This window comes from Meleagris gallopavo, chromosome 22 (genome assembly GCF_905368555.1).
Source record: "Meleagris gallopavo chromosome 22, MGAL_WU_HG_1.1, whole genome shotgun sequence".
Classification (NCBI taxonomy): Eukaryota; Metazoa; Chordata; class Aves; order Galliformes; family Phasianidae; genus Meleagris; species Meleagris gallopavo.
The window spans coordinates 8,920,344-8,941,254 of record NC_139425.1 but is presented as its reverse complement, the minus strand read 5'-3'; the positions used below and the strand labels follow the sequence as shown (position 1 = coordinate 8,941,254).

The following is a 20,911-nucleotide window of genomic DNA, read 5'->3' as shown; positions in this document are numbered from 1 at the left end:
CCCCCAGCTGGAATATATATATGTATATATATATATAAATATATAAAAGCTGATTCCGGTGACTTCCTCATGTTTATTGCTTCTCTCTCTCTCTCCTGTTCTTTTTTAGTATGCCATCTGGACTGCAGTTTGGGTCACCTGGAATATTTTCATCATCTGTTTTTACTTAGAAGTAGGAGGGCTCTCAAAGGTGAGTGTGAGCTCTGTGAGTGCAAGCCCAGGCTTTGCTGCAAAGAGAACAGAGCTTAGTAGAGAGATAAGGGGGAGGGGACTACCTGGGAACTAACCTTGCTTTCCCTAATACTGAGAGGGTTGCTTTACTTGTGGTGGAGGATTAATGCTTATTGTATGGCAAGAATGAGGGGTTAAAAGTTCACCGGGAGCCCTTTGCTGGTTAGTGCAAGTAGCAGCTGGAATAAGCCCTGTTGGCATATGGGATAAAGTGTCTCTGCTTTTTAGAGGTAAGGGCAAGCCTGTCAGCAGAGCTATCCTGAGAAGAGATGGCATTTGAGGACTAATTCCCAGCTGTGATGTAGAGGTGGCTGAGGAAGGCTGTGAGCTAACTGGATTATAGCTGATCCCCTTGTGATCTGATAGCACCTGGGAAGGAAGGTGTGTGATGGGGAGAGGAAGACACTGGGGAGCAGTGAGAGCCCTCACTTTCTTGAGGAGAGGTCTGGGGGGGCTCAGTCTGGGCTCGCTTGAGCTGAGAACTTTGCTGGAACTTCTCTGGTATCTCTTGATATCTTTTACCTCCTGCTGAAGACCTGATGTCCCTCAACAGCAGGGATGGGTAGCTGTGGTGGATGCACTGGGCAAGGGATCTGGTGTTACACCTTCTGGGAACAAATAAAGGCACAGGGAAGGATGGTGCATCTCTGAATACTGCCTCAGTGGTGTGGCTTCTCTGTCTTAATTCTTCCTTCTTAGTTACAGTGGCCTCTGTCCAGGGGAGTTGCGAGTTACTCTCTCTTCAAAAGTAGCTCTTTAAAGATGAAATGAGCTCAGTGTTGCTTCTGCTTAACGAGGGGTGAGTCAGAAATAATAAAAATGGGAGGCGAGCCCTAAGCTAAGCCTGGGCTGTGAGCAATGAATGCAAAGTGTTGCTGCAGCTTAGCGGACTAAGGGTGATTATGGGCTATGGGTTCACTTCAGAGCACTCTACATCTGGCCTGAATTCCCAGGTCATGTATCTAAGTTGCAGTCATAATTGGAACAGCATTTCATTTCTATTTTTTTTAACAGACCTACAGTAAGTTGTGAGTGACAGCATAAATCCTTTGCAGATAAGAACATGTAACTTCTTAATTCCTCCGTTAATCTCCATTTCCCCTCACAATTATCCATAGAAACTTGAGAGAGCTCTTGCCCAAAACAGTGATTACTCATGAGCTGGAAGCTCAGCCTGAGATGATCTTCATCTTGGCTGTGGCCAATTAAAAAAAAAAAAAACTTATCTAACTGCTTTAAAGCTCCCTTAAGAGAGAAAACACTGGCTTAGAAAAACTGCTCTGGGAGCTTTCCTGACAGCAGTGTTTGCTTCCAGCCAGCTGATTGTTTGTGTTTACTAATCCCAACCTGCCCTACACCAGGTGAGGTGAGGCTGCTGTTCTGCAATTCAGACAGCATGAAAAAAACTCTGTTTTTTCCACTGCAGAGAGTGAACCTTTATGTGGCCTGTGGGATGATCATCATGACTGGGAACTTCTGATAGATCTGGGCTACTGTATCTGTTGTTACTGATGGAGTGGGCTTCTCTCTGTGGCTGCAATAAAAGCTTCACGTTGCTGGCTTAGTGCCAACGTTGGGGAAAATAAAAGCAAAGCTAAATGCTGTTTGTGGTAAAATGCTTTACAGCCTTTTCTCTATTCCTCCTGAGTTGTTTCATTTTAAAAGTTGTTTCATTTTCTTGTCAGAAATACTCATGATGTCTTCTTTCCTTTTCTTTGTAAGTCATCCTGCAGTAAGCAGGTAGATTCTAAGTATTAGAAGAAGGCCTCCAGTCGGGTAAAGAGTAACTTGTTAACTACTAAACTAAGCACAGGTATGTCAGAGAGTATTTCAGACGGGCATTTCACAATTGCTTGGTCTGTGTACAAGGTTTTAAGGAGCTGATAACTGAGCAAGGTCTTCAGGTGCTGTTTCCTCTGATTCCTGAGGAGCCTGTGGGAGGGAAGCCTTCCTGCCTGGCCCCTCTGCTTTCCTGACAAGGGTAGCCAGGGAGATCTATCAGCAGCTGGCTAGTTTATAATGACAGAATGCAGGAAGGGCAGTGAGATAGAAAGGGTGGGGTTTGTTAACTTGGTGGCTGGTAATGGCAGCCCAGCGCAACTGAAACAGGTGATAACTCAGATGGGCTGACAAAGGGGAGAGAGGACTCAAGTGGTTCTTCTGTAACAGGTTTAGGATGTGCCTGGAGAACTGAGGAAATAGCTATGATGGTGAAGTGGAAATGCTAAGTCACGGCTTGAAGCAGTGATGGAGCACCTGGTGGGAAGGCAGGGCTAACCCAGGGGAGTTCAGTTGCACGCAGTGCATTTGAATGACTGGAAGGGGTGGAGCCAGTATCCACTCCTCCTTAGACCTCATTTAAGGGTTGGCAGTGGAGGTGAGGATATCTTGCTAAAAAATGTGGTATATCTGAGGCCTTTCAAGCAGTTTTTCCTTTGTTTCTGTGCCAGTGGTTGCTGCACTTGGGCTTATTCTTGCATGCTGCATCCTGGGACTTTTCCACCCCACTATTATTGCTGTATTTTCCATTGCACTATAGTGTTACAGATGGTCATATGCACTCATAGCAAGAAAATTGTTTGCTTTCATGACTAAACCCACAATCATTGTGCTGAGGGAGTACAGGCTGCAGACAGGGTTATGCCATGTGAGACAGGGTTGTGGTGGGTACCACAGCTTGCGTGGGTGCCTGGCTGAATGAATAAACAGAAACCAAGGTCACCACAGCTGTGAGTTCTGTGAGATGAAGTCTATTTCAGCCCACAGAGTCAGAGTAAGGGTTGAGAGACTCAGTTATAAAGCAGTGTTACCCATAGTATATGGGCTGGTAGGTGGGTGGCTGCTGAAAAGCACTTCAGGGGATTGCTGTTCACCTTCCTTTCTCAACCAATTGTTCCTGCCCTGCGCCTTTCCTCCTTCGAGTTGTCTGTTACTTCCCACCCTCTATTTATTTACTCCCTTATTTCCCAACATTTCCCAGAGTGCTTTATCCTCCAGGTTCTTCCAGCTTGCTCTCTGCTGGCCACAGAAGCCCTGAGGATGGCTGTTGCAGCTGCCTCTGCTCAGTTATAGTAACTTGCTGATTGTTGCTACCCCCTAACCGTTAGTTATAACTACCTTTAAGGTTTGGGTTTTTTTGTTTTGTTTTTTTTTTTTAATCTAAAATGAAAATGTTCATTCCTGCTCTGTGAATCTACTTTCTATTTCCTGGAAGAGCTAAACTGGCCTGAATTCTATTTTTCTATCCTGTTATTTTTTATCTTGCCATCTTTTCACAGTAGCAATAAAGGAGTGTAAAGTATGGCACAGGAAAACACCATTAGGTGGACAGACACAAATGAGTCTGCACAGGTGTCTAAGAAAACACTTCCTTTGTTGCTGGGAAGGCCTCTAAGCGTATCAGCACATGTCTGCTTTACTGGAAGTGCCTTGCCAGCGAGCAGGCAGGAGACGCAGCAATCTGGATTTGAAAAGCTGCTTCTCAGCACCAGCACTGAGATGGTGATCCACCTCTGAGAGGCTCTTGGCAGCTCTGCTTCTGCTCAGAGTTCTGAGCACACTTGTAGCGTGTGGGGGAAATTTTGTCTCTAGAAGTTCAGTAATGCTGCCCTGTATCACTGTGCTCGGTGGGACTCCCGGATAGCCCTCCCTTCAGACTGCTGTTCCTCTTCCTCTGGTTTGTTCCTTTTAATCTCTCTCTTTTTTTTTTTATCTACCTAGCCATTGGAAGCTATCTTCTTAATATGTAGGCTGTGTCCGAAATAACATGCTACACTGCCTACTTGCTGCAAAGCACATTCTGCTGCAATACCCTGGTATGAGTTGTCTCTTCGAATTAATAATTAAAGTCATGCTGGTAAGACATATGAGCATTGGTCTGTCCAGCTACAGTGCTGATTGACTCTTCATCACGAACTTCAGAAGTGCTCAGAGAGGCTTGAGGAATTGCTATTGTGTGTTTCAACTGATCCCTTTGTCTCTTCCCCCTGGAATTATTCATTTTGTAAAGAGGTTTTCTTTGTTTTGTTTTTTTCTTCCCCTTCCCTCCTTTATATTCTCTCAAGTCTACATAATGTTTTTATCTGAATTCAGAAACATGGTGGTCTAAATTGCTCTTGAAACAAGAAGAAAAAGGAAACCCTTATGAGCCAGATGATGGGGCAAAGGGGGAGGGGCGGGCAGGAGGAAGGTATTTTCATTCCAGAGAATCTGGATGGCATCTCTGGGATGACTTTGTACCTGAATAAATCCTGAGAGGAGGATGGATAAATGTATGCATATCTACAATTGCCCCTCAACTCCACCTCAGTTTAGAAACTGGAAGCCTGAGCTTTGCCCTCCAGGTGCTGTGCCATCGTCACCAAGCCTGCTGAGAACCAATGGAAGCACTTCTGTTGTCTCAGGGTGATTAGGCTATTCAGTACACGTGATCTTCTGTAGGTAAACATTACTTTTCCCCATCTGATAAAAAATACTTCCAACTTAAAAGATGTAAAACGATTCTGCTGTCAAATTCTGGGAGCTCTCATATGGGTTCACCTTGTTTCCTGAGCCATTTTAATGCTACCTTGTCTGGTAATTAAGAAAATAGTGGGGAGGGAATTCGGAAGGCTGTTAACTAGATGTAAAGCCATCTCTTATTAGTCCTTTAAAAATTGCTTTTTAAAAAAGCTTTCAGAAAAAGAACATTTGAGAAGTAAGCTTACAAAACACAGCTGTCTTCCCTGAGTGTCAGAGCTAGGTGTGAGTTTCCCCACGGGAAACAGTGGGGTGAAGCTGGGAGCAGAAAACAGACTTGCTAAAAGGCAGGCACGACAGTTTTAGTGCTGTCGTCTTCCTTCTCACACCGATGGCAAATGGATAACAACCAGGTGCTACAGCAGTTGAGAGAGAAATGTGATTTTTGGCTGGCCTTCAACACACTCCTGGGAAGGAGCTGGTATCGCTCCTTGCTTGTGTTTCACTGGAGGCTGAAGGTTAAAGAGGAAGCGATAGCCCTTCAAATAGCATCCTGTCGAGGAACCAGGGGGAGTGTGGTTACACGGCTTGCTCTCTCCCTACAGCAGGGCTTGCTCCCTTCTGGGACTCATTAGTATCTTTCAAGCTGCATGCTGTTTTTAAGAATATTTCAGTATGTTTAGACTTCAGATGCTTTACAGACAGGTTTGGGGAAACAGCTGTTTCCTAAATTTTCTTGTGATTGATCTTTTTCTCATGGTTTTAGTGTAACTTATTTGATAGTTTCATTTCTCTTCAACCATCTCCTCGCAAATGAAGCTGGCAATCCACAGGAGACATCCTAGGGTTGTTTTCCTCATCTCCCAGCAAGCACCGAACAACAGAAGGTCAATTAACTGATTTCCTTAAATGCTCTTTTATTATGCCTCATTCATGCAGGTATCCTCCAAGGAGATCCGTCCAGGGACACAAGCAAAGAACAGCACTGCTTTGCTTGTTGAGCTCCTTTCATTTGCACTGCCCTTGTGCCCTGCAGTGCTGCAGACAGATGCATGTTCAGAAAGGTGTCTGCACTGCGAACCTGAGGGCATGCACAACTCTGATGTGCAATCAGTATTTGTGTTATATTTGTGAGAAGGATGGCTCATGCATGCAAGTTGTACTTTCAGAATTCAAATGTGCTCTTTTTTTCCAATCTGCTCTTAAGTGGAGTATGATAAGTTTTGGACAGAGCTGAAGTGTAACTGTAAGTGAAAAACAGTGACTGCTTGCTTTTTAGGCTTTTAGGACTTACTGTTCTTCCACCTGTGTGTCTGCAGCCTAGCACTTGTTCTGCTTTTTCATGCTCAATTCACAAACAAGCTCTTTGCTTCTGCAACAGAGTTAAGCCAGGAAGAAAACAAACAAAAAAAAAACTATAAGCACTGATGATATGAAGAATCAAGAAGAAAAGCATGTTCCTTATTTTTTCCAAACACTCAAGAATTCTTCTGAAAGGTGTAGAGAATAGCATGGGATGGGCTGATCGGTGGGAAAATCCATGTATCTCAGAACATGCAAAGCTGGGAGAGAGAGCAAGCTTTGCAGAAAAGCTGTGATTTAGTTGATAGATGGGATCTCTGTGGAGCACTGAAGAGCAATGCCCAGCTGAGGGAGAAGGCTGAAGACGTTTCTGCCAAAACTGTGAGAAGATATAAGAGGAAATTGTCTCTTGAAATGTAGATAGCACAGCACCTTGCACTGTGTGTGTTATCCTGGAGCTGCCAATCTCATTATTCCTCTCAGCCTTTAAAATGCAGACGGCTCTCTTTACATTCCCAACTGTTAAATCTTCTCTATTGTCTTTCCTTTGCTATTCAGACTGCTTTTGCACTGGTGCCATACTTCATCTCCGTGCCCTCCTCCATCTACTGTAAAACACATCCCATCTGTTGTAGTGATTATGTCAGGAACTTGGCAGCTGTCTTTTCACTTAATTGTCCACATTTCTTAACATGTGCTTCCTGCAGCATATTTTAATAACAGCTCTGCAAACTGTTTTTGAGTGTCTGTGTTGCAGTGGAGGGTTTCTACACGATGTGTGTAGTGGGGCGGTTGGCTTCTATTCACAAGTCTGGCTGCCACTCTGATTTTCTGCAATTATAACTCTGGTTTGCCCCTGGCTATGAATGCAGACACGAGAAAACGTATCTGCAGGCCTACCTGGCTGAGCTCCCTCTATTGGCAGTGGAGATGAGCCGTCCCTCCTGAGTGTGATTCAGACAAGAGTGTGAATGAGCTGCTCTGTCTGTTGTTCCCCCTGGACCCTATGGGGAACCAAGGCTGTGGAGCTGCTCCACTAGGTTTCTCATGTTAGGAAGTGTGAATATTCCAGGCTTGGATTGCTGCGGTTTTGGGAGCTACCTCTTTCCTGCAGGCAGCATGTAGGACTCTAGTATGAAAATGCTAGGTAGTATGTGGGTAGGTGTTGAACATTTCACCTTAGGGGAATATATCCAATATTTATTTCTACACAGTAGAGATGCATGGATTCTCTGCCTGACCTGTGTTGCAATCTATCCTTCAGAATAAAACTTCCAGTTCCTTGTTCTGTACTGTGGCCAAAAGGCATTGTTGATCCTTCACTGAACTGATGCTGGGCACCCAGGTACTTTGTGCTCATCTCTGCAGTGATGTGCTTGATCTTTCCTGTGCCTTTCTTCTAGTTCTCAGTTTGTGTTTTTCCATCTGGAAGAGGACTTTGCTGCGTCCTATAAGCTCAAAATCCCAAAGAACTCTTGGGCATAACAATCGGTATCATTATTTTCTCAAGTGTGTTGTCGCTTTTAAATGAGCAGCTGCTTGCACTTACAGCTCCTGCACTACTCACGATCGCATTGGTTATCAAATTAGCAAAGATAAGAGCAAAACAAAAAAGCCTGCTGAAGTAGAGTTGGTAAGGAATTCCTGGAAAAGTGTTTGTAAGAAGCTGCAATCATCACTGTGAGGTCAACTCAGCTGGGTAATTTGACCTGAGGCTGGCAGTGCATAAGGTCAACTGGAGAGGCAGATACGCCGTATGTTAAGAGTGTGGAAGGAAATTGGACAGTTTGAAACGGTAGGGGAACTTGCTGGATGGATTAAAACCTAGGAGCACAGGAAGATCTGTTGGGTTTTGAAAATCACTCTGGTGGTATGAAGTTAATTTCCTTCTCTGAGTTGCTTCCAGTGCTCAGAAGAGCATACCCATAGCACATGTTTTTTTGTTTTTTGTTTTTAACAGGATGCTTTTAATAATGAATATAAGGCCGATGTATTTTGATCTGTGATAGCATTTCTTGAGAGCGGGGATGTCAAAAACTTGAAGTTTCCATTGATTTTAATACAGCATGTCAGATACTCTCAGAGTAAATGGAGATATCTTTGCAACTTTTCAGGACAGTGAGCTCTTGACGTTTAACATCTCCCGGCACCAGTCGTGGTGGAGTGAAAACGGTCCTGGCTGTGTAAGGAAGGAGGCTTCAATGTCTGGCATCGCAGGACTGGACAGCCACTCCTATATCTCTGTGATAGGCTGTGCCCTGGAGTATCGGTACATTGAGGTCATGCACAGCTCCTTCCAGATCCTGATTGCGGTGAGTTCAGTGCTGAGAGTGCCACAGGGCGGTGGTTATTGAGGAGATGCTGGTTTGTTTCCAGGTGCATGAGTGGTGTATACTTTCCACTGATTTTTTTTTTTTTTTTTTACATCATCTGATTGCAAAAGCTTCTGTAAATGTTCTTCTCTCTTGTGAATAATATTGCTATAAAGATTTGGAAACCAATAGCAGAAATCTAACAGAGTTATGCATCACGCACAACCGTCCAATAACAAATCATTCTGTATTCCTGCTGGAGTGGGGAAATTTGTGTTTTAATATGGACAGAGACTCTTCTGAAGAAGGATTTCTTCTGTTCTGTGTGACTTAATGATGGGTGGGGGAGCAAAAATGTGTGTTTATTGTAAAGAAGCAACAGGGAGAAAATCCTCACTGCCAGAAAGTGAAATAGACTTTAAGGAGCCACAGAAAGCAGCATGTTTTATTTCTGCTGACACTTAAGATGTGCGTTAAATATTTCTATTGACTCTTTCCTCATCTGAGTTTTCCACAGTCTTTAAATACTCTGCAGTAATTCAGTGTCCTTAATGTTCACTGTTAATTAATTGCTTCTCATTTGTCTGTAAAATTAGCTGAAGGAGAAGTTCTGCTGTCTGCCTAATTTCATGGGTGCTCTTGCTTTTTGTAGCTGCAGTGGTGTTAGCAACCCACAACTTTCTAATCTGCTTTGGTTTGTTACTTTGTGGCTTTCAGTACAAACTGACATGGACAGATGAAATACGTGCATTTCAGTTTTGGCTTAAAAAGGAGTAACTTGCCTTGATGAAATGACAAAGGGCTGCAAATTCAGAGAAACTCCAAACTTCTGGAGTTCCAAGTACTTCTCTGCACATTTTTGGTAGAAATTTCCACTGTCTTCATTCTGTATTTCCTATTAGCTGGGATAATCCATGTGACCCGGTGAACTGCAGGGCGCGGGCGAGACTCGGACTCTGTTCTGGCTATGTCACACAAACCAGGCAGAGAGAGAAGTTCCTGTTTCCTGAGTTGGATGGGCTCCCTGGCTTCTATGCCGGCCGTTAATATTCTGTGAGTTTTCCTTCAGGGAGGATGATCCAAATCAAAAGATCTGTGAGTTGCATCAATGCGTCTGCATGGAGAACCTAGGTTTCTAAAGGATTAGAAGCTGTTTTTTTTTTTTTTTTTTTAAGAGCTGTTAGCTGGAACAGGACTGATGCTGATAATCTGGTGCTGTTCCTGAGTTTGGTGAAATCAGAACTTCCCAGAAGTGGACTCAAAGTGTCACTGTTAGCATCCTTCCTACACAGCTAACTGACACAAGTACCTGTGCCCCAGGTAGAAGCTTGGCCAACAAATGGTCCCAGGTTGGATGAGAAAGACCTTCGCTTTATGTCATCAAACTAACTTGAGCAGATGGCCCTAATCTATGTGGTCACACAGATGTGTATGAGTTTGTGTCCCTGGGAGTGTTTTCTCCTTTGCCTGCATCACAGGACACCACAAGGGGTGGATAGAGAAACAGAAGAGGGAACTGTAAGACAAAATAAAACGTGGGTAAATATTTTCTCCGTCTTTTTCTCTGGGACTTCAGTTGCAGTAGGCTTTTGCATCCTAAACTCTGGAAATGAGAATACAGTACTCATATGCAAGAAAGCCACGTGGGCTGAGCTGTGCAGAGTGAGGTAAATTTCTACTTGTCCTGTAATAAAAGTAGAATATTGAAGCCCCAGGCCTGTAGCTCCTGCCAGCTCTGAAATACTCACATAGTTTTGTCATGTACTGGGGAGAATAGAACAACTACTCCCTGCTTTGCTGAGGTAAGGCAGAAAGAAAGCTTTTTCATATTCTCACTCAGACCTTGCCTGAAAACAGCCAGTTCTCTCCCATTTTAGCCTCGAAGGGTCAAGCTCTTTGATCCCTGCCAGTATTTTTTCTGTTCCCTTTATCTCATTTTAAGGCAGATTTTATTACAGGCTGTTGTTCTCAGAGTGCCTGGCAGGTACTGTACAGCAGGCGGGCAGAGGGGCTGGATCAATACTACAAAAACATGACTAGGGACTGAAGGCTCAGGGGGTGCAGTGACATGACCTAATTCCCTTCTTGTCTCCTGCACATTTGAGATCTGAATAGTCAGATAAGAAGGGGGAGGGACAGGCAAAATTGTTGTGTTCTTCTATTGGTTTTGATTTGTTTAAGGGTTTTTAGAATTTGATTTTTTTGTTGTTGTTGTTTTTGATTCATGATCCAGCAGTGCAATGTCAGTGTTTGTAATTATGCAGTATCTAGCTGAGGAGTTTTTTGTTTTCTGGAGATACTAGTTGTTTTCAGAATTTTAAGGGACTGTAGTGTACTGTGTTGTGTACTCAGGAAAAGGTTAAGTTAATCTTGCTGAAGTTGATCTTACATGCCAAAGGAAAGAGAAAGCAAACCCTAGGCCATATGGTAACCACAGTGATGGCTGTCATCTTGACTCCTGCTGTGGCTGTATTATCCCACTCCTGTGCATACGTTTGAAGAGTGTGCATAAGGTCTCACCCTACTTTTGTTTATAGCTTGTCTGTATTCCTTGAAGGCAAAAGCAACTGCTTTAATATGGATCAAACTTGGGTATATCAGTCAACACACAATATGAATAACTGTATGGCCCAGCATGAAAATCTTGTTTGATGCTTTAGCATAGAAGATACTGGAAGAAAAAAACTTGTTAGAACAAAACTTCTTCAAATCAGTACTAGTATAGAAATGTCACTATAAATCTAATCCTACCAACCCAACCAAGAAATGCAACAGCAACCAAAAAATCTGTTTCGTATTCTTAGCAAGGATTTATCTTGCATCTCCCCATCTTGCTAGCCAGCAGGGAGAGGAGTGATTTCTGATTTTGAAATATGTGGTGTAGCTCTGGGCTATCCATATGGTAGTTCTGGGAGTGGGAGGGTTAGGCTTTTCCTAAGGCTCTGTTGAATGGGATGGAAATTGGAAATCTCTTCCCTTTGCCTGCCTGTCTGCTGTTTTCACTCCAACTGACAGGTTGGAAGGTTCCCAGGAAGGCAGCAATGCAAGCTTTGACAGCAGATGTTATGTGAGAAGCAAGGCTCAGGAGATGCTTTGCTGTTGGCAGAAGCTAGATTTTCAGTGGTTGTGATTGTATCCAAAAAGTAAAGAGGTCAGGGAACCAAAGGATTTTGCTCCATTTGACTATTTGGTCATAGTTTTTTTTTATTTTTTTTTTTCCACAGGCTAGTTTTTCCTTTTTACAGCTTGTGAATTGGCCAGAAATCTCTATATCTATATAAACTTTTGCACTGAGAACATACGTGCTTCCTTAGCTTTGATTAGAAGTGAAACATGGAATTCATCTGTACTGAAGAAGGGGACTCTGAATGTATTCTTTGTGGTGGGGGAAAAAAAGGAATCACAGGTTTCTCTTTTCTCTGGAGAGAAGAGTTGAAGAGCCCAGAATTTTTACTAGGACAGATGTAAGTCTAAAGCTAAGATTTTACACAAGCAATGGTAACGCCTCCTAAAATTTGTCTTCCCATTTTTCATGTACTTTGTACGCTTGTAGCCAGATGGTCTATTTCTTTAGTTCTTCCTGTAATTCAATGTTTGTGGCTCCAATACTTTCAGTGCTTCTTTTTCATGAGGATTATTCAATTTGCTATTAAAAAGTTACTTGAGATGACTGAGGAATGAATTTCTTTTCTTTGTAATTTCGGGTACACTTGTCATCTCTGCCTTTCTTGCTTTGCTGACTTACCCAAAGAATGTTTAGAACATCCCATATCCATCCTCTCTTGTTCAACAGCGTGTGCGTTCCCAGCCTGTCTGACAGACTGACTGAACACACCTGTCTGCAACATGTGTTCCTAATAAAAAGCTTAATCGGATACTTGTGCAGCCTGGAGGAAGCTGGTACTGAACATGCAGAGCACGTGGAGAAACTGCAGCAGAGGCTGAAGCCCAAAAACATTCTTTGGGGAATTAGAGCAATAGCTTAGTGTCATTTCTACCTCACTGACTCTTCAATATTTCACAAGTTCAATTGGCTTATTTCCTCCTCTTCCACCTCCTCGATGTAATTTGTAAAGATCTAAGAATTACTGCTATTCCCTGAGACAGTAGAGCTTAAAACAAACTCTTTCTTACTGAAATCAGCAGCAAAGATTGTGTTTTGAGCAGGAATGAAGTTACATCTAAATTCTTGGCCTCTGCAGCTTTCTTCTGTGTTAACTGCTGCTGACCTTGGTGATATCTGGGGGCTTGAAGTGTCTCCTTCAAGAATGAAATCAGAAGGGCACCACTGGTATCTTTTGGAGTCTGCTCACTCCATTTTCTAGTAGACTCCTTCAGTGAAAGAGAACAGATAATAGGAATGGCAGTCTTCCCCCTAAATATCTTTCATTCACAATTCACGTAGGAGGCAAGATGCAGGGAGTCCCAGGAGTTCACTACATCCCTGAGGTGATATTTTTAATTATAGTTTAGGTCAGCCAATGAAAATCCAATTCATGTTCCTGTTGTTTCTTCTCTCATTTGTCACTGAAGTTATCCTGTTCCGGACAAGCTGCAAGACTTTTTTGAATAAAAAAAAAATATTACATCGAATAAGCAATTTATTATTGATGAAACTCTTGTCAAGAAGGAATGGGTTATCAGATTAATGCAGGAAAATATTAAACATGAATCAAGTCATTTTGAAACAATCAGGAGCTAAATAAAAACAAAACTGCCCACACTAATGGAGCTAGAATTAGGAGTTTCCTGAAATGGATATCAGAAATTGCAAACTTAGATAAGGTTGGTGTGTGTATGTTATACCATACAGTAATAGTGGATGGATCCAGAGATGCATTTTGCATGGTTATTAACCCAAAGCTCCTACTCTAAGGCGTGACAGGAAATTCTGGGAAAAGAGAAGACCTCCCTCCCTAGGGTTTCCTTGGAATCAGAGCATATGTTCAGGATGCATCTTTCCTGCTTGGATATGTGTATGCATGTAAATCACATGCTTTGACCTTACATCTTGTGATACATCTTGCTCAATCTTTAAACTTAAATATATATGACAGAGCAATAGCAAAAAATGTGCATAACCACTGTCCCAGTTTGATTCTTCGGTGACTGCAAACACACTTTAGAGACAAGAGCATGCAGAAAAGTGCTTAGACGTCCACTGAATGCTGTGCCGGCTTTAAGCTGAAGCATTTTATTCCTCCAGGAGCGTTTGTAAGGGTTTGCGTTGCTGGCTTACAGTCACTTGTCTGGGCGCGGCTGGGGCTGGCAACGCGGACCCGCTTCAGCACCACGGCCAGCTCCACCAGTCGCCCCACGGCCCGAAGAGGGGAAACGAAGCCGTTGTTGGTAGCATGAAATAAGCGTGAGAAGAAGAAATCTGACTACTCTGATCCTTGTTTGGTTTGTTCGCTTTTAAAAAGACGTAGCTCTGTTTGGAGGCGATTGTCAAAGTCAGCAGGTAAAATCAGCTGGTCAATACATGTGGCCTTGCAGTTTCCAGCATGCCTGAAAGGACCTTTTTCTGAGCAAAGTATGCTGTAGTTTACAGAAAGTTAGGGTGAAGCAGCACTAGTTTTGAAAATGCACAACAAGGGAAATGTTGAATGCATAGAGCCACCTCTCCTCCACCAAGGTACTGGGATATGTTTTGATAAGATTCACCCAAGACAAAAGAGAGCTAGCTTGTCTCTTATGTGATTATAGGAGATTGTAAAGGAGATACAAGGCTTAGTGATGCTATGAAAATATTCCATTTCCTTCCAACGAGGTGTTTTTTTGTCTGAGAGAGCATGGGAAATCAAGGATACCTTATAACTCCCCAGTAGAAATCTCATTAACTTGCCTTTTGTTTTCTAGTGTGATGTATGTTTCTGTCATATTAAAAATGAATGGACTCTACTTTTCTGGGTTCATCATGCATCATTCTGTCTTCCCATAGAGTGAGTCACTGTATGTTACATTCTAACTCTTGTTCAAGAAAATTGAGTTCACAGTGGAAAACAATTATGTCTCACAATAACTTTACTAATACAGTTACTGTCAACCAAGATACTGCTAAGTGGGGTGTTATGTGAAGATGTAAAATGAAGGATGGAGAGGATATTTGATTAACAGAAAGAAGGCAGAGCAAAATAAAATCTTGCTGGATCTGGAATGTTTAACTCCCATAGTACCAAGAGCTTGTTTCTCTTTCAGCCAGGGTAAAAACTTGGTACTGAGATGGAACGAGGCAGTTCTGACATGTTAGAACTTCTACAGACTGTCAACTAAGCACAGACTCACTAGGCCACCATAAAGTGCTTTTTAATGTTCACATGTTCACTCATGTTTTCTGCTCTAAGAGCTGCTCTGAGCAATCAGTTGATATGATGGTCACACCATTCCAGGATAGGTGTTACTTGAGAGGCACCCTATTGCTTTACTGTTCCTGTTTCTATCTGGTTCCTAGGAAGTGGCAGTTTCCTGCTAGCCTATACAATGTGTGAATTAAAACCATTGCTATTGCCTTGCTTGTTTTACACCGTGCTCCAGCCCATTTACTTTGCATGCCCAAAGCTTGATCACCTCATGCAGAAGTGTTTATTCTCCAAAGATAGAAGGATATGTAAAAAATGTGGACCTAAAGTAAGATTGGAATTTTCTTCCGATGAATTTTGATCTCCAAGCCTAACTTAGAAAAAATCTCAGTAATTCTTAATGTTACTGCTGGTACAACACTGATTGTCTGGTTAACTAAGTTTCTATCTCATCTGCGTAAAAACTGCTCTCATCTTGCTAGTAACTCCTTCACTCAAGTAATTTCTCTACTTCTCCATGCCATTTATTACAGAAATACAAAGCTGATGGGTTCTTGTTCCTGTTAATAACATCTAATGCTGTGTATCTGTCCTATATACAGACATCAGGTGCACTCCTGCATCCCCATCACTTCTTGTTAAGAGTTAACTTAACATGGTAGTTCTTGTATTAAAAAAAAGCAGCCCATGTTTTTCCCAATCATTCTGGCAACAGCAGGTCTCTACTCTGAAGGTGAGGATGAGTCTTGCAAGTATTTTGTTTTGAGCTCTGAGTGTGCTCCCTGCAGTGTCTTCATCTAAGCCTACACCTGCACTCCATACCTTACAATAAATATGACTTGGCTACACCGTTTCAGTAGTGCTGCCAAGCGGAGAATAAATATTGGCTGCTAAAATCATGCCAAGTAAGTTCTGACCAGCCTTGCAAGACTGATGCTGAAATGATTTATTCTCTCTATTTTCTAGCTGGTGGGTTTTGTCTACGCCTGTTACGTTGTTAGTGTTTTTACAGAAGAAGAAGACAGCTGTAAGTATTTATCAACCGATCCTTTGGCAAAGATTTTATTCAATTTTCTTTCTCTCTCAGATGTTTATCTGTCAAGGATGAGTTGCCATAAGATCTCTTTCCATTTCTCCATCCATGTGATGTGGTACTACCTACCTTTCAAAGATTGGCTATTTTTCTGTGATATTTTTTCCCCACGTCACTAAGTTAGTCTAGCTACTTCTCCAGCACTTCTACAGCTGAACAGTAATACCACTGAAATGTAACTAAGAGAACCTATAGCAAAGAATACAGCCTTACATTTAACTGAGCCACCTGATGAGTATCATGTGCCAAAATACAAGGATAAAGCAGAAGATGAGATTTGTTGCCAAGAACCAACCTGACCTTAATTTAAAAGCAAAAGTAGCTTATGTGAATCACAGGAAGGATGAGGGAGCTGACTCCGTTATGTTTGGTAGGCAAATCTCTCAAGTGTCATGGGGCAGAAAAGAAAATTCAGAGAAATCACATGGATGGTTGAGTCTGTAGGATCTATACAGATACCTATAGACTGGTCCTAGATTACTGCCCTTCTGAAACTCCCCTTGAGACCAGTACTTTCATAAACAAAAGAATGGATGCATAGAGTTCAAATGAATGTGAAATCTGATTTCAATTGCAATATTTTGCCTTTGTTTTTCATCTCTCAGAATGTTTAAATTGGAATAGCCTTAATGAAATCAGTGGGTCTAGGCCAGTTTACTCTAGGTCAGGATCAGATTCAAAGGCTTTATATCCAAATATCACTTCCTTTAGTGCAAATAGCTCTGCTGTTTTAAAGAACAGCTGGTAGGGATGTTAGCTGAAAAATGACAGCTTTGAACTGGATATCTTGAAAGCATGTGAAAAATGTTGGTTTCACACGGGTGAGATGAGATACATTGCTTATCTGACTTGTCCTCACGTTTGGTTGTTGTTTCCTACATGGCTGAGCTCCTTCTGTGATTCTACTGGCTTTATTGATCATTTCTTCAGAACTTGGAAGTGCATTTAGTGAAGATGTTATATTGTAAATAATATCTTTAAAATTATCCTATAGCTCTCTAGTTGGCTAAATAGCCTGAATTCTGAACCTCTTTTGAATATTATGAATTAACAACTCGACAGGGCTTATGTTAGGATGGGGAGAGGCAATCATGTGGAAGGAGCATTATCTAGAAATGCAGAGCTGTAAATTTCAGGATATGGTTGGTTGTTTTTTTCCCACTAACAAATTCTTTTCCCCTCCCAGTTTCTCAGCTTGGAGTTAAAATGTCAGCTTGAATAATTAACAATGACAAACCATCAATATTTCACACTCACAGTGGTAGATCCTTCCAGTGACCCGAACAAATTTGAGCTGCATTTTAATTTTCTTTTCCATTTGTGGTTTCCTTTAAATGTTCCTTTGATATGCAGCATGAAGTAATTATAAGTGCTGAGGCACATTAATCAGGAAGCTCATGCTAACGTGATTTTCATGAGAAAACACAGCAGTAGGGATCTACTAATGCTGAACTGTGGGCAAGAATATTTTAGACATGCTAGTGCATTGAGATATATTGGTGGTAGCAACAGTGATCCATGGTTAAGACTTTTAAGGGACGCAATAGGATGCTCAGTTGAATTGACTGTTGTTTGTGCAAGGTACAAGACAGTGACTGAAAAATTTGTGTTTTTAGGGTTTTCTAGTTTAGATGTTTTCGAATGATGTATTTTTATTTTTTTAATGTAGTTAAGAAAAGTTTAAGTCTCACTGGAACTATTACGAATTATCACCCCAATATACTTAGAACCTCTGCAGACTTCCCATTAACCCACAGTTCCAGAATCACAGTATCAGCATGAAGCTATTCATTAATATGGAATTTGTGAGGATACATTGTCTCTGAGTTTCTAAATGTATTTCCAGAGGTTCTTTCCTATCGTATATATTTAGTAAATATTTTTTTTCTATTGTTTGTTCATTTAAAAAACAAAACAGTCAAACTCATTAGCTAAAATCTAAAATAATAGTGCCACCTTCAGGAAAGTAAAAGGCATTCATACACTTAGCAATGTTCCAGTTATATTTAAATGGCATTTGATTGGGGTAGCTTTCACACTTCCAGACAAGATTCCCTAACTCAGCACAAGAAGTGATGTAGTTGGGATAAATATTACAGGTTTTTGCAAGGCCTGCCAGCTCAGTCCCAAATTGCACCACATCTTATCCCTACTGATCCAGCTATGTTGGTCAGCTTGGTAATACAGACTTGGCCTAATTTCAGGGGAATGAAGAGAGACTTGGAAAATTCTTCCATGGTTACTAAGGGAATTGTCACTTAAAGCATTCCTTGTTTAGTTACATTGCCCTTTTGTGAATGCTGGATAAGGGAGGCATTGTTTCTCTTTGTATATAATTAAAAGAAATTGAGTTGGCAGAGGGGACCTGAAAAATATCAGAACTGAAGATAATGGAGTATTATCTACGGTTCTCCAAAGCTGCTGCAGTCTGTCTTGCAGGAAAGACAAGTGGGGCAATAAAATACCCACTTCACTGTATAACCTTCAAGGGGACTGCTGTCCTGCCAACTTCTCTGCTGGCATTTAGTCTCAAGCCAGTCCCCAGCTTCCTTCTTTCAGCATGTACTTGAATGGCTGAGGTTTTGTCAGCTCAGTTATCATACAAAGTCACAGCGTGGTGGCAATACCCAAGAAGTCTGAGGGAGGTTCTTGTTTTTCTGAAGTCTTGTTTTGGTTTGGTTCTTTTGTCAGCTCTGCACTTTAAGTCTGATATTAGCTGAATCTCCTCCTTGGCATAGTGGCTGTCTTAGGAGATCCAAGAAAAGAGGTCTGTACAGGCAGAACTTTCCACTTGGCAATCCATACCTGACAAATCTTTTCTTTCTGTCTCTGATTTTTTTTATTTATTTTTTTTTGTTACGCCATGACACACACCTACTTTTCCTTTCATTTCCTTTCAACTTTCTGGCCATGTTTGTTTATTTATTTGAGTTTTGATTTTTTTTCAGTTGATTTCATTGGTGGATTTGATCCATTTCCTCTCTACCATGTCAATGAAAAACCCACCAACCTTTTGTTCAAGCAGACATACCTGTAAGTATCGTCTCCTATGCTAAGAGGCAGTGCATGCCTCTGTGTTTGATGGCTCAAGGGTGCCATGGGTTTGGATTTTTTCCTTCTCACAGGTTGATTTGTCCAGCAGGTTTTTCAGACATGCAAGGAACGAATAAGTTGTAGAACACCAGAAAGGGTGAAACTGTCTCTGCTCAGCTCCTGCTTTAAAGGGTGAAGCTTATTTTGCCATGCTCAGCTTATGACAGTGCAGTTTGAAGGGACACACTTGTGCTAGCTGCAGGATGTTACTATAAGCAAACCAGTGGATGCATTTTCCTTCAAGAAGGCAAAGAGAAACTTCTTAGCAGCTAGTGCTGTCTGAGCGGGCACAGGTAGGAGCCATGAGGAAGGGTCAGCCTCTGTGAACGCAGAGAATAAGTCATAGCAACAGCAGAATGTGATTCTCAATCTTGAAGTTGAATGATGATATGTCAGATTAAGCTTGAAGTAGAGGATAAAATATATGCAATTGCTAGTTATTTAAGCCATACCTTACCTCTGTGGCAGTCACAGCTGAGCTCAGACCTATGCATTGATGCAATTTTGATGATTGGCCATGTCTCTACCATCCTTCCATCACATTCTCCTAATAGCACTGTTAAATTTGACTCTGTCTTGCATACAGAGTCTTCCTGTATCTGTCTGTGCTTCTAAAGATCTTCTAAGCAACAAACCGTCACACCACCAAATTAAAACGAGTGTTAGATGGTTTGTATGCAGGACACATTTGCTCTTAAGGTTTCAGCTTTGTTGTTACTGTTCTTCTAGGCAACAGAGATCCTTGTATGCATGTGGCATCCCAAGAGCTCAGTGGAGAGGGGGGAGCTGGAAGGCCAATCACCCTAGCAGTTCCTCTCATGCCAGTGTGTTAGAGAGACATTAAATTCCAGCTTCTGCCCTCTGCTAATCCCCTTCTGCTGCCAAAGGCACAGGAGCACACTTTCATGCAGTCCACTTGAAAGCTGGTTATTAATGAGATTCTCAAACATAAAGGCCAGTATTATCTGTTTAAAGCAGCAGTAAGATCTGAACTTTTGATGCTTCTTACAATGAGCTGCAAGAGGGCAGTTCAACGTGCAGAAATTTTTAAAAGCAACTGCTAAGGAAAGTTGGTTTTTGGGAATAATGTTACCAAAGAGCTCTTCCAAAAATGGGTGGATGGGAAAGAAAATCAGGGCAGAGAGAAGAAAAACCACCTCAAAATAGATTTGTAGATGTGGCCCTGTAATGTAGTGAGAATTTACTTCACACTTTGTCACTGCAGTACACAGCACAAAACCAGGAGAATAAGTCATTTCTGCAAGGTAGTTGAATTCCTTGTAACTTTGGGGGTGCAATGACATTATTAGAAAAGATGCTACAGGAGATTAAATATTGATTTCCCTCTCATTTTGTCACGTGCGATAGAATTTTCCACAGTTGGCAGAAGCTTTGGAATTTCTTTAGGCAGCTCCCTGATTTACTAGCTTGATGCAGTAGAGATTTTTTTTTTTCTTAAAATGACAATTCTGTTTAAAAAAAAAAAAAAAGAAAAGCTATGACTTAGAAATCTTATATATATATATACAGGAAGATTATAATCCCCATTGAGAAACTAGAACTGCAAAACTTCCTTAAAAGAGTCTTCATAAATAAGCTACTAATAATTCCTTTCTTCATTTCCATTATTCAGACCATCACTCACATACTGATAGCTTCTGCCAGCACAGGATAATATTTCTTTCTGGCTAACTGGAGGTGAAAACAGCTGCTGAGGAGTAGATAAAGTGACCGTCTGTAAATTTCATAACAGCCACCAAATACTAATTCTTATTTATTCTGGACTAGCTATTGCCTCTCTTCTATATGCAAAAGTAGCAGGAGTGGAGACTTGATTCTCAGCTAATGATGAGGTGGAGTTTTGCAGTATGGAGCACTGAGGGCCAAATCCCCTCATCATTTAATACAATGACTGAAGACATTTTATACCTTTCCAAGAAGATGCAAAACAACAAATATATCCAACTTCTTTCAAGTTGAAACTTTTAGAGCAGAAAGGGGTGAGGAACACATGCTTTCTGTTCTTCCTTTTTTGTTGAAGGAAGCCCTGCATGAAACCAGATCCACTCTACAGCTACTGACCGAGCAAGCTGCTGCTGTGAACTTAGCTTTCATTTTAGGAT

The 20,911-nt window shown here is 41.6% G+C and overlaps 1 protein-coding gene across 1 annotated transcript in view; it reads left to right on the top strand.

Moving 5' to 3' along the window:
- Positions 1-20,911, top strand: part of NKAIN4 (sodium/potassium transporting ATPase interacting 4) — a 48,588-nt gene that overhangs the window by 22,626 nt on the left and 5,051 nt on the right. Inside the window, exons 4-7 of the mRNA XM_085241698.1 lie at positions 110-190; positions 8,106-8,303; positions 15,569-15,629; positions 18,644-18,728. Of these exons, the coding sequence (XP_085097824.1) occupies positions 110-190; positions 8,106-8,303; positions 15,569-15,629; positions 18,644-18,728 (425 nt within the window). The remainder of the gene's footprint in view (positions 1-109; positions 191-8,105; positions 8,304-15,568; positions 15,630-18,643; positions 18,729-20,911) is intronic.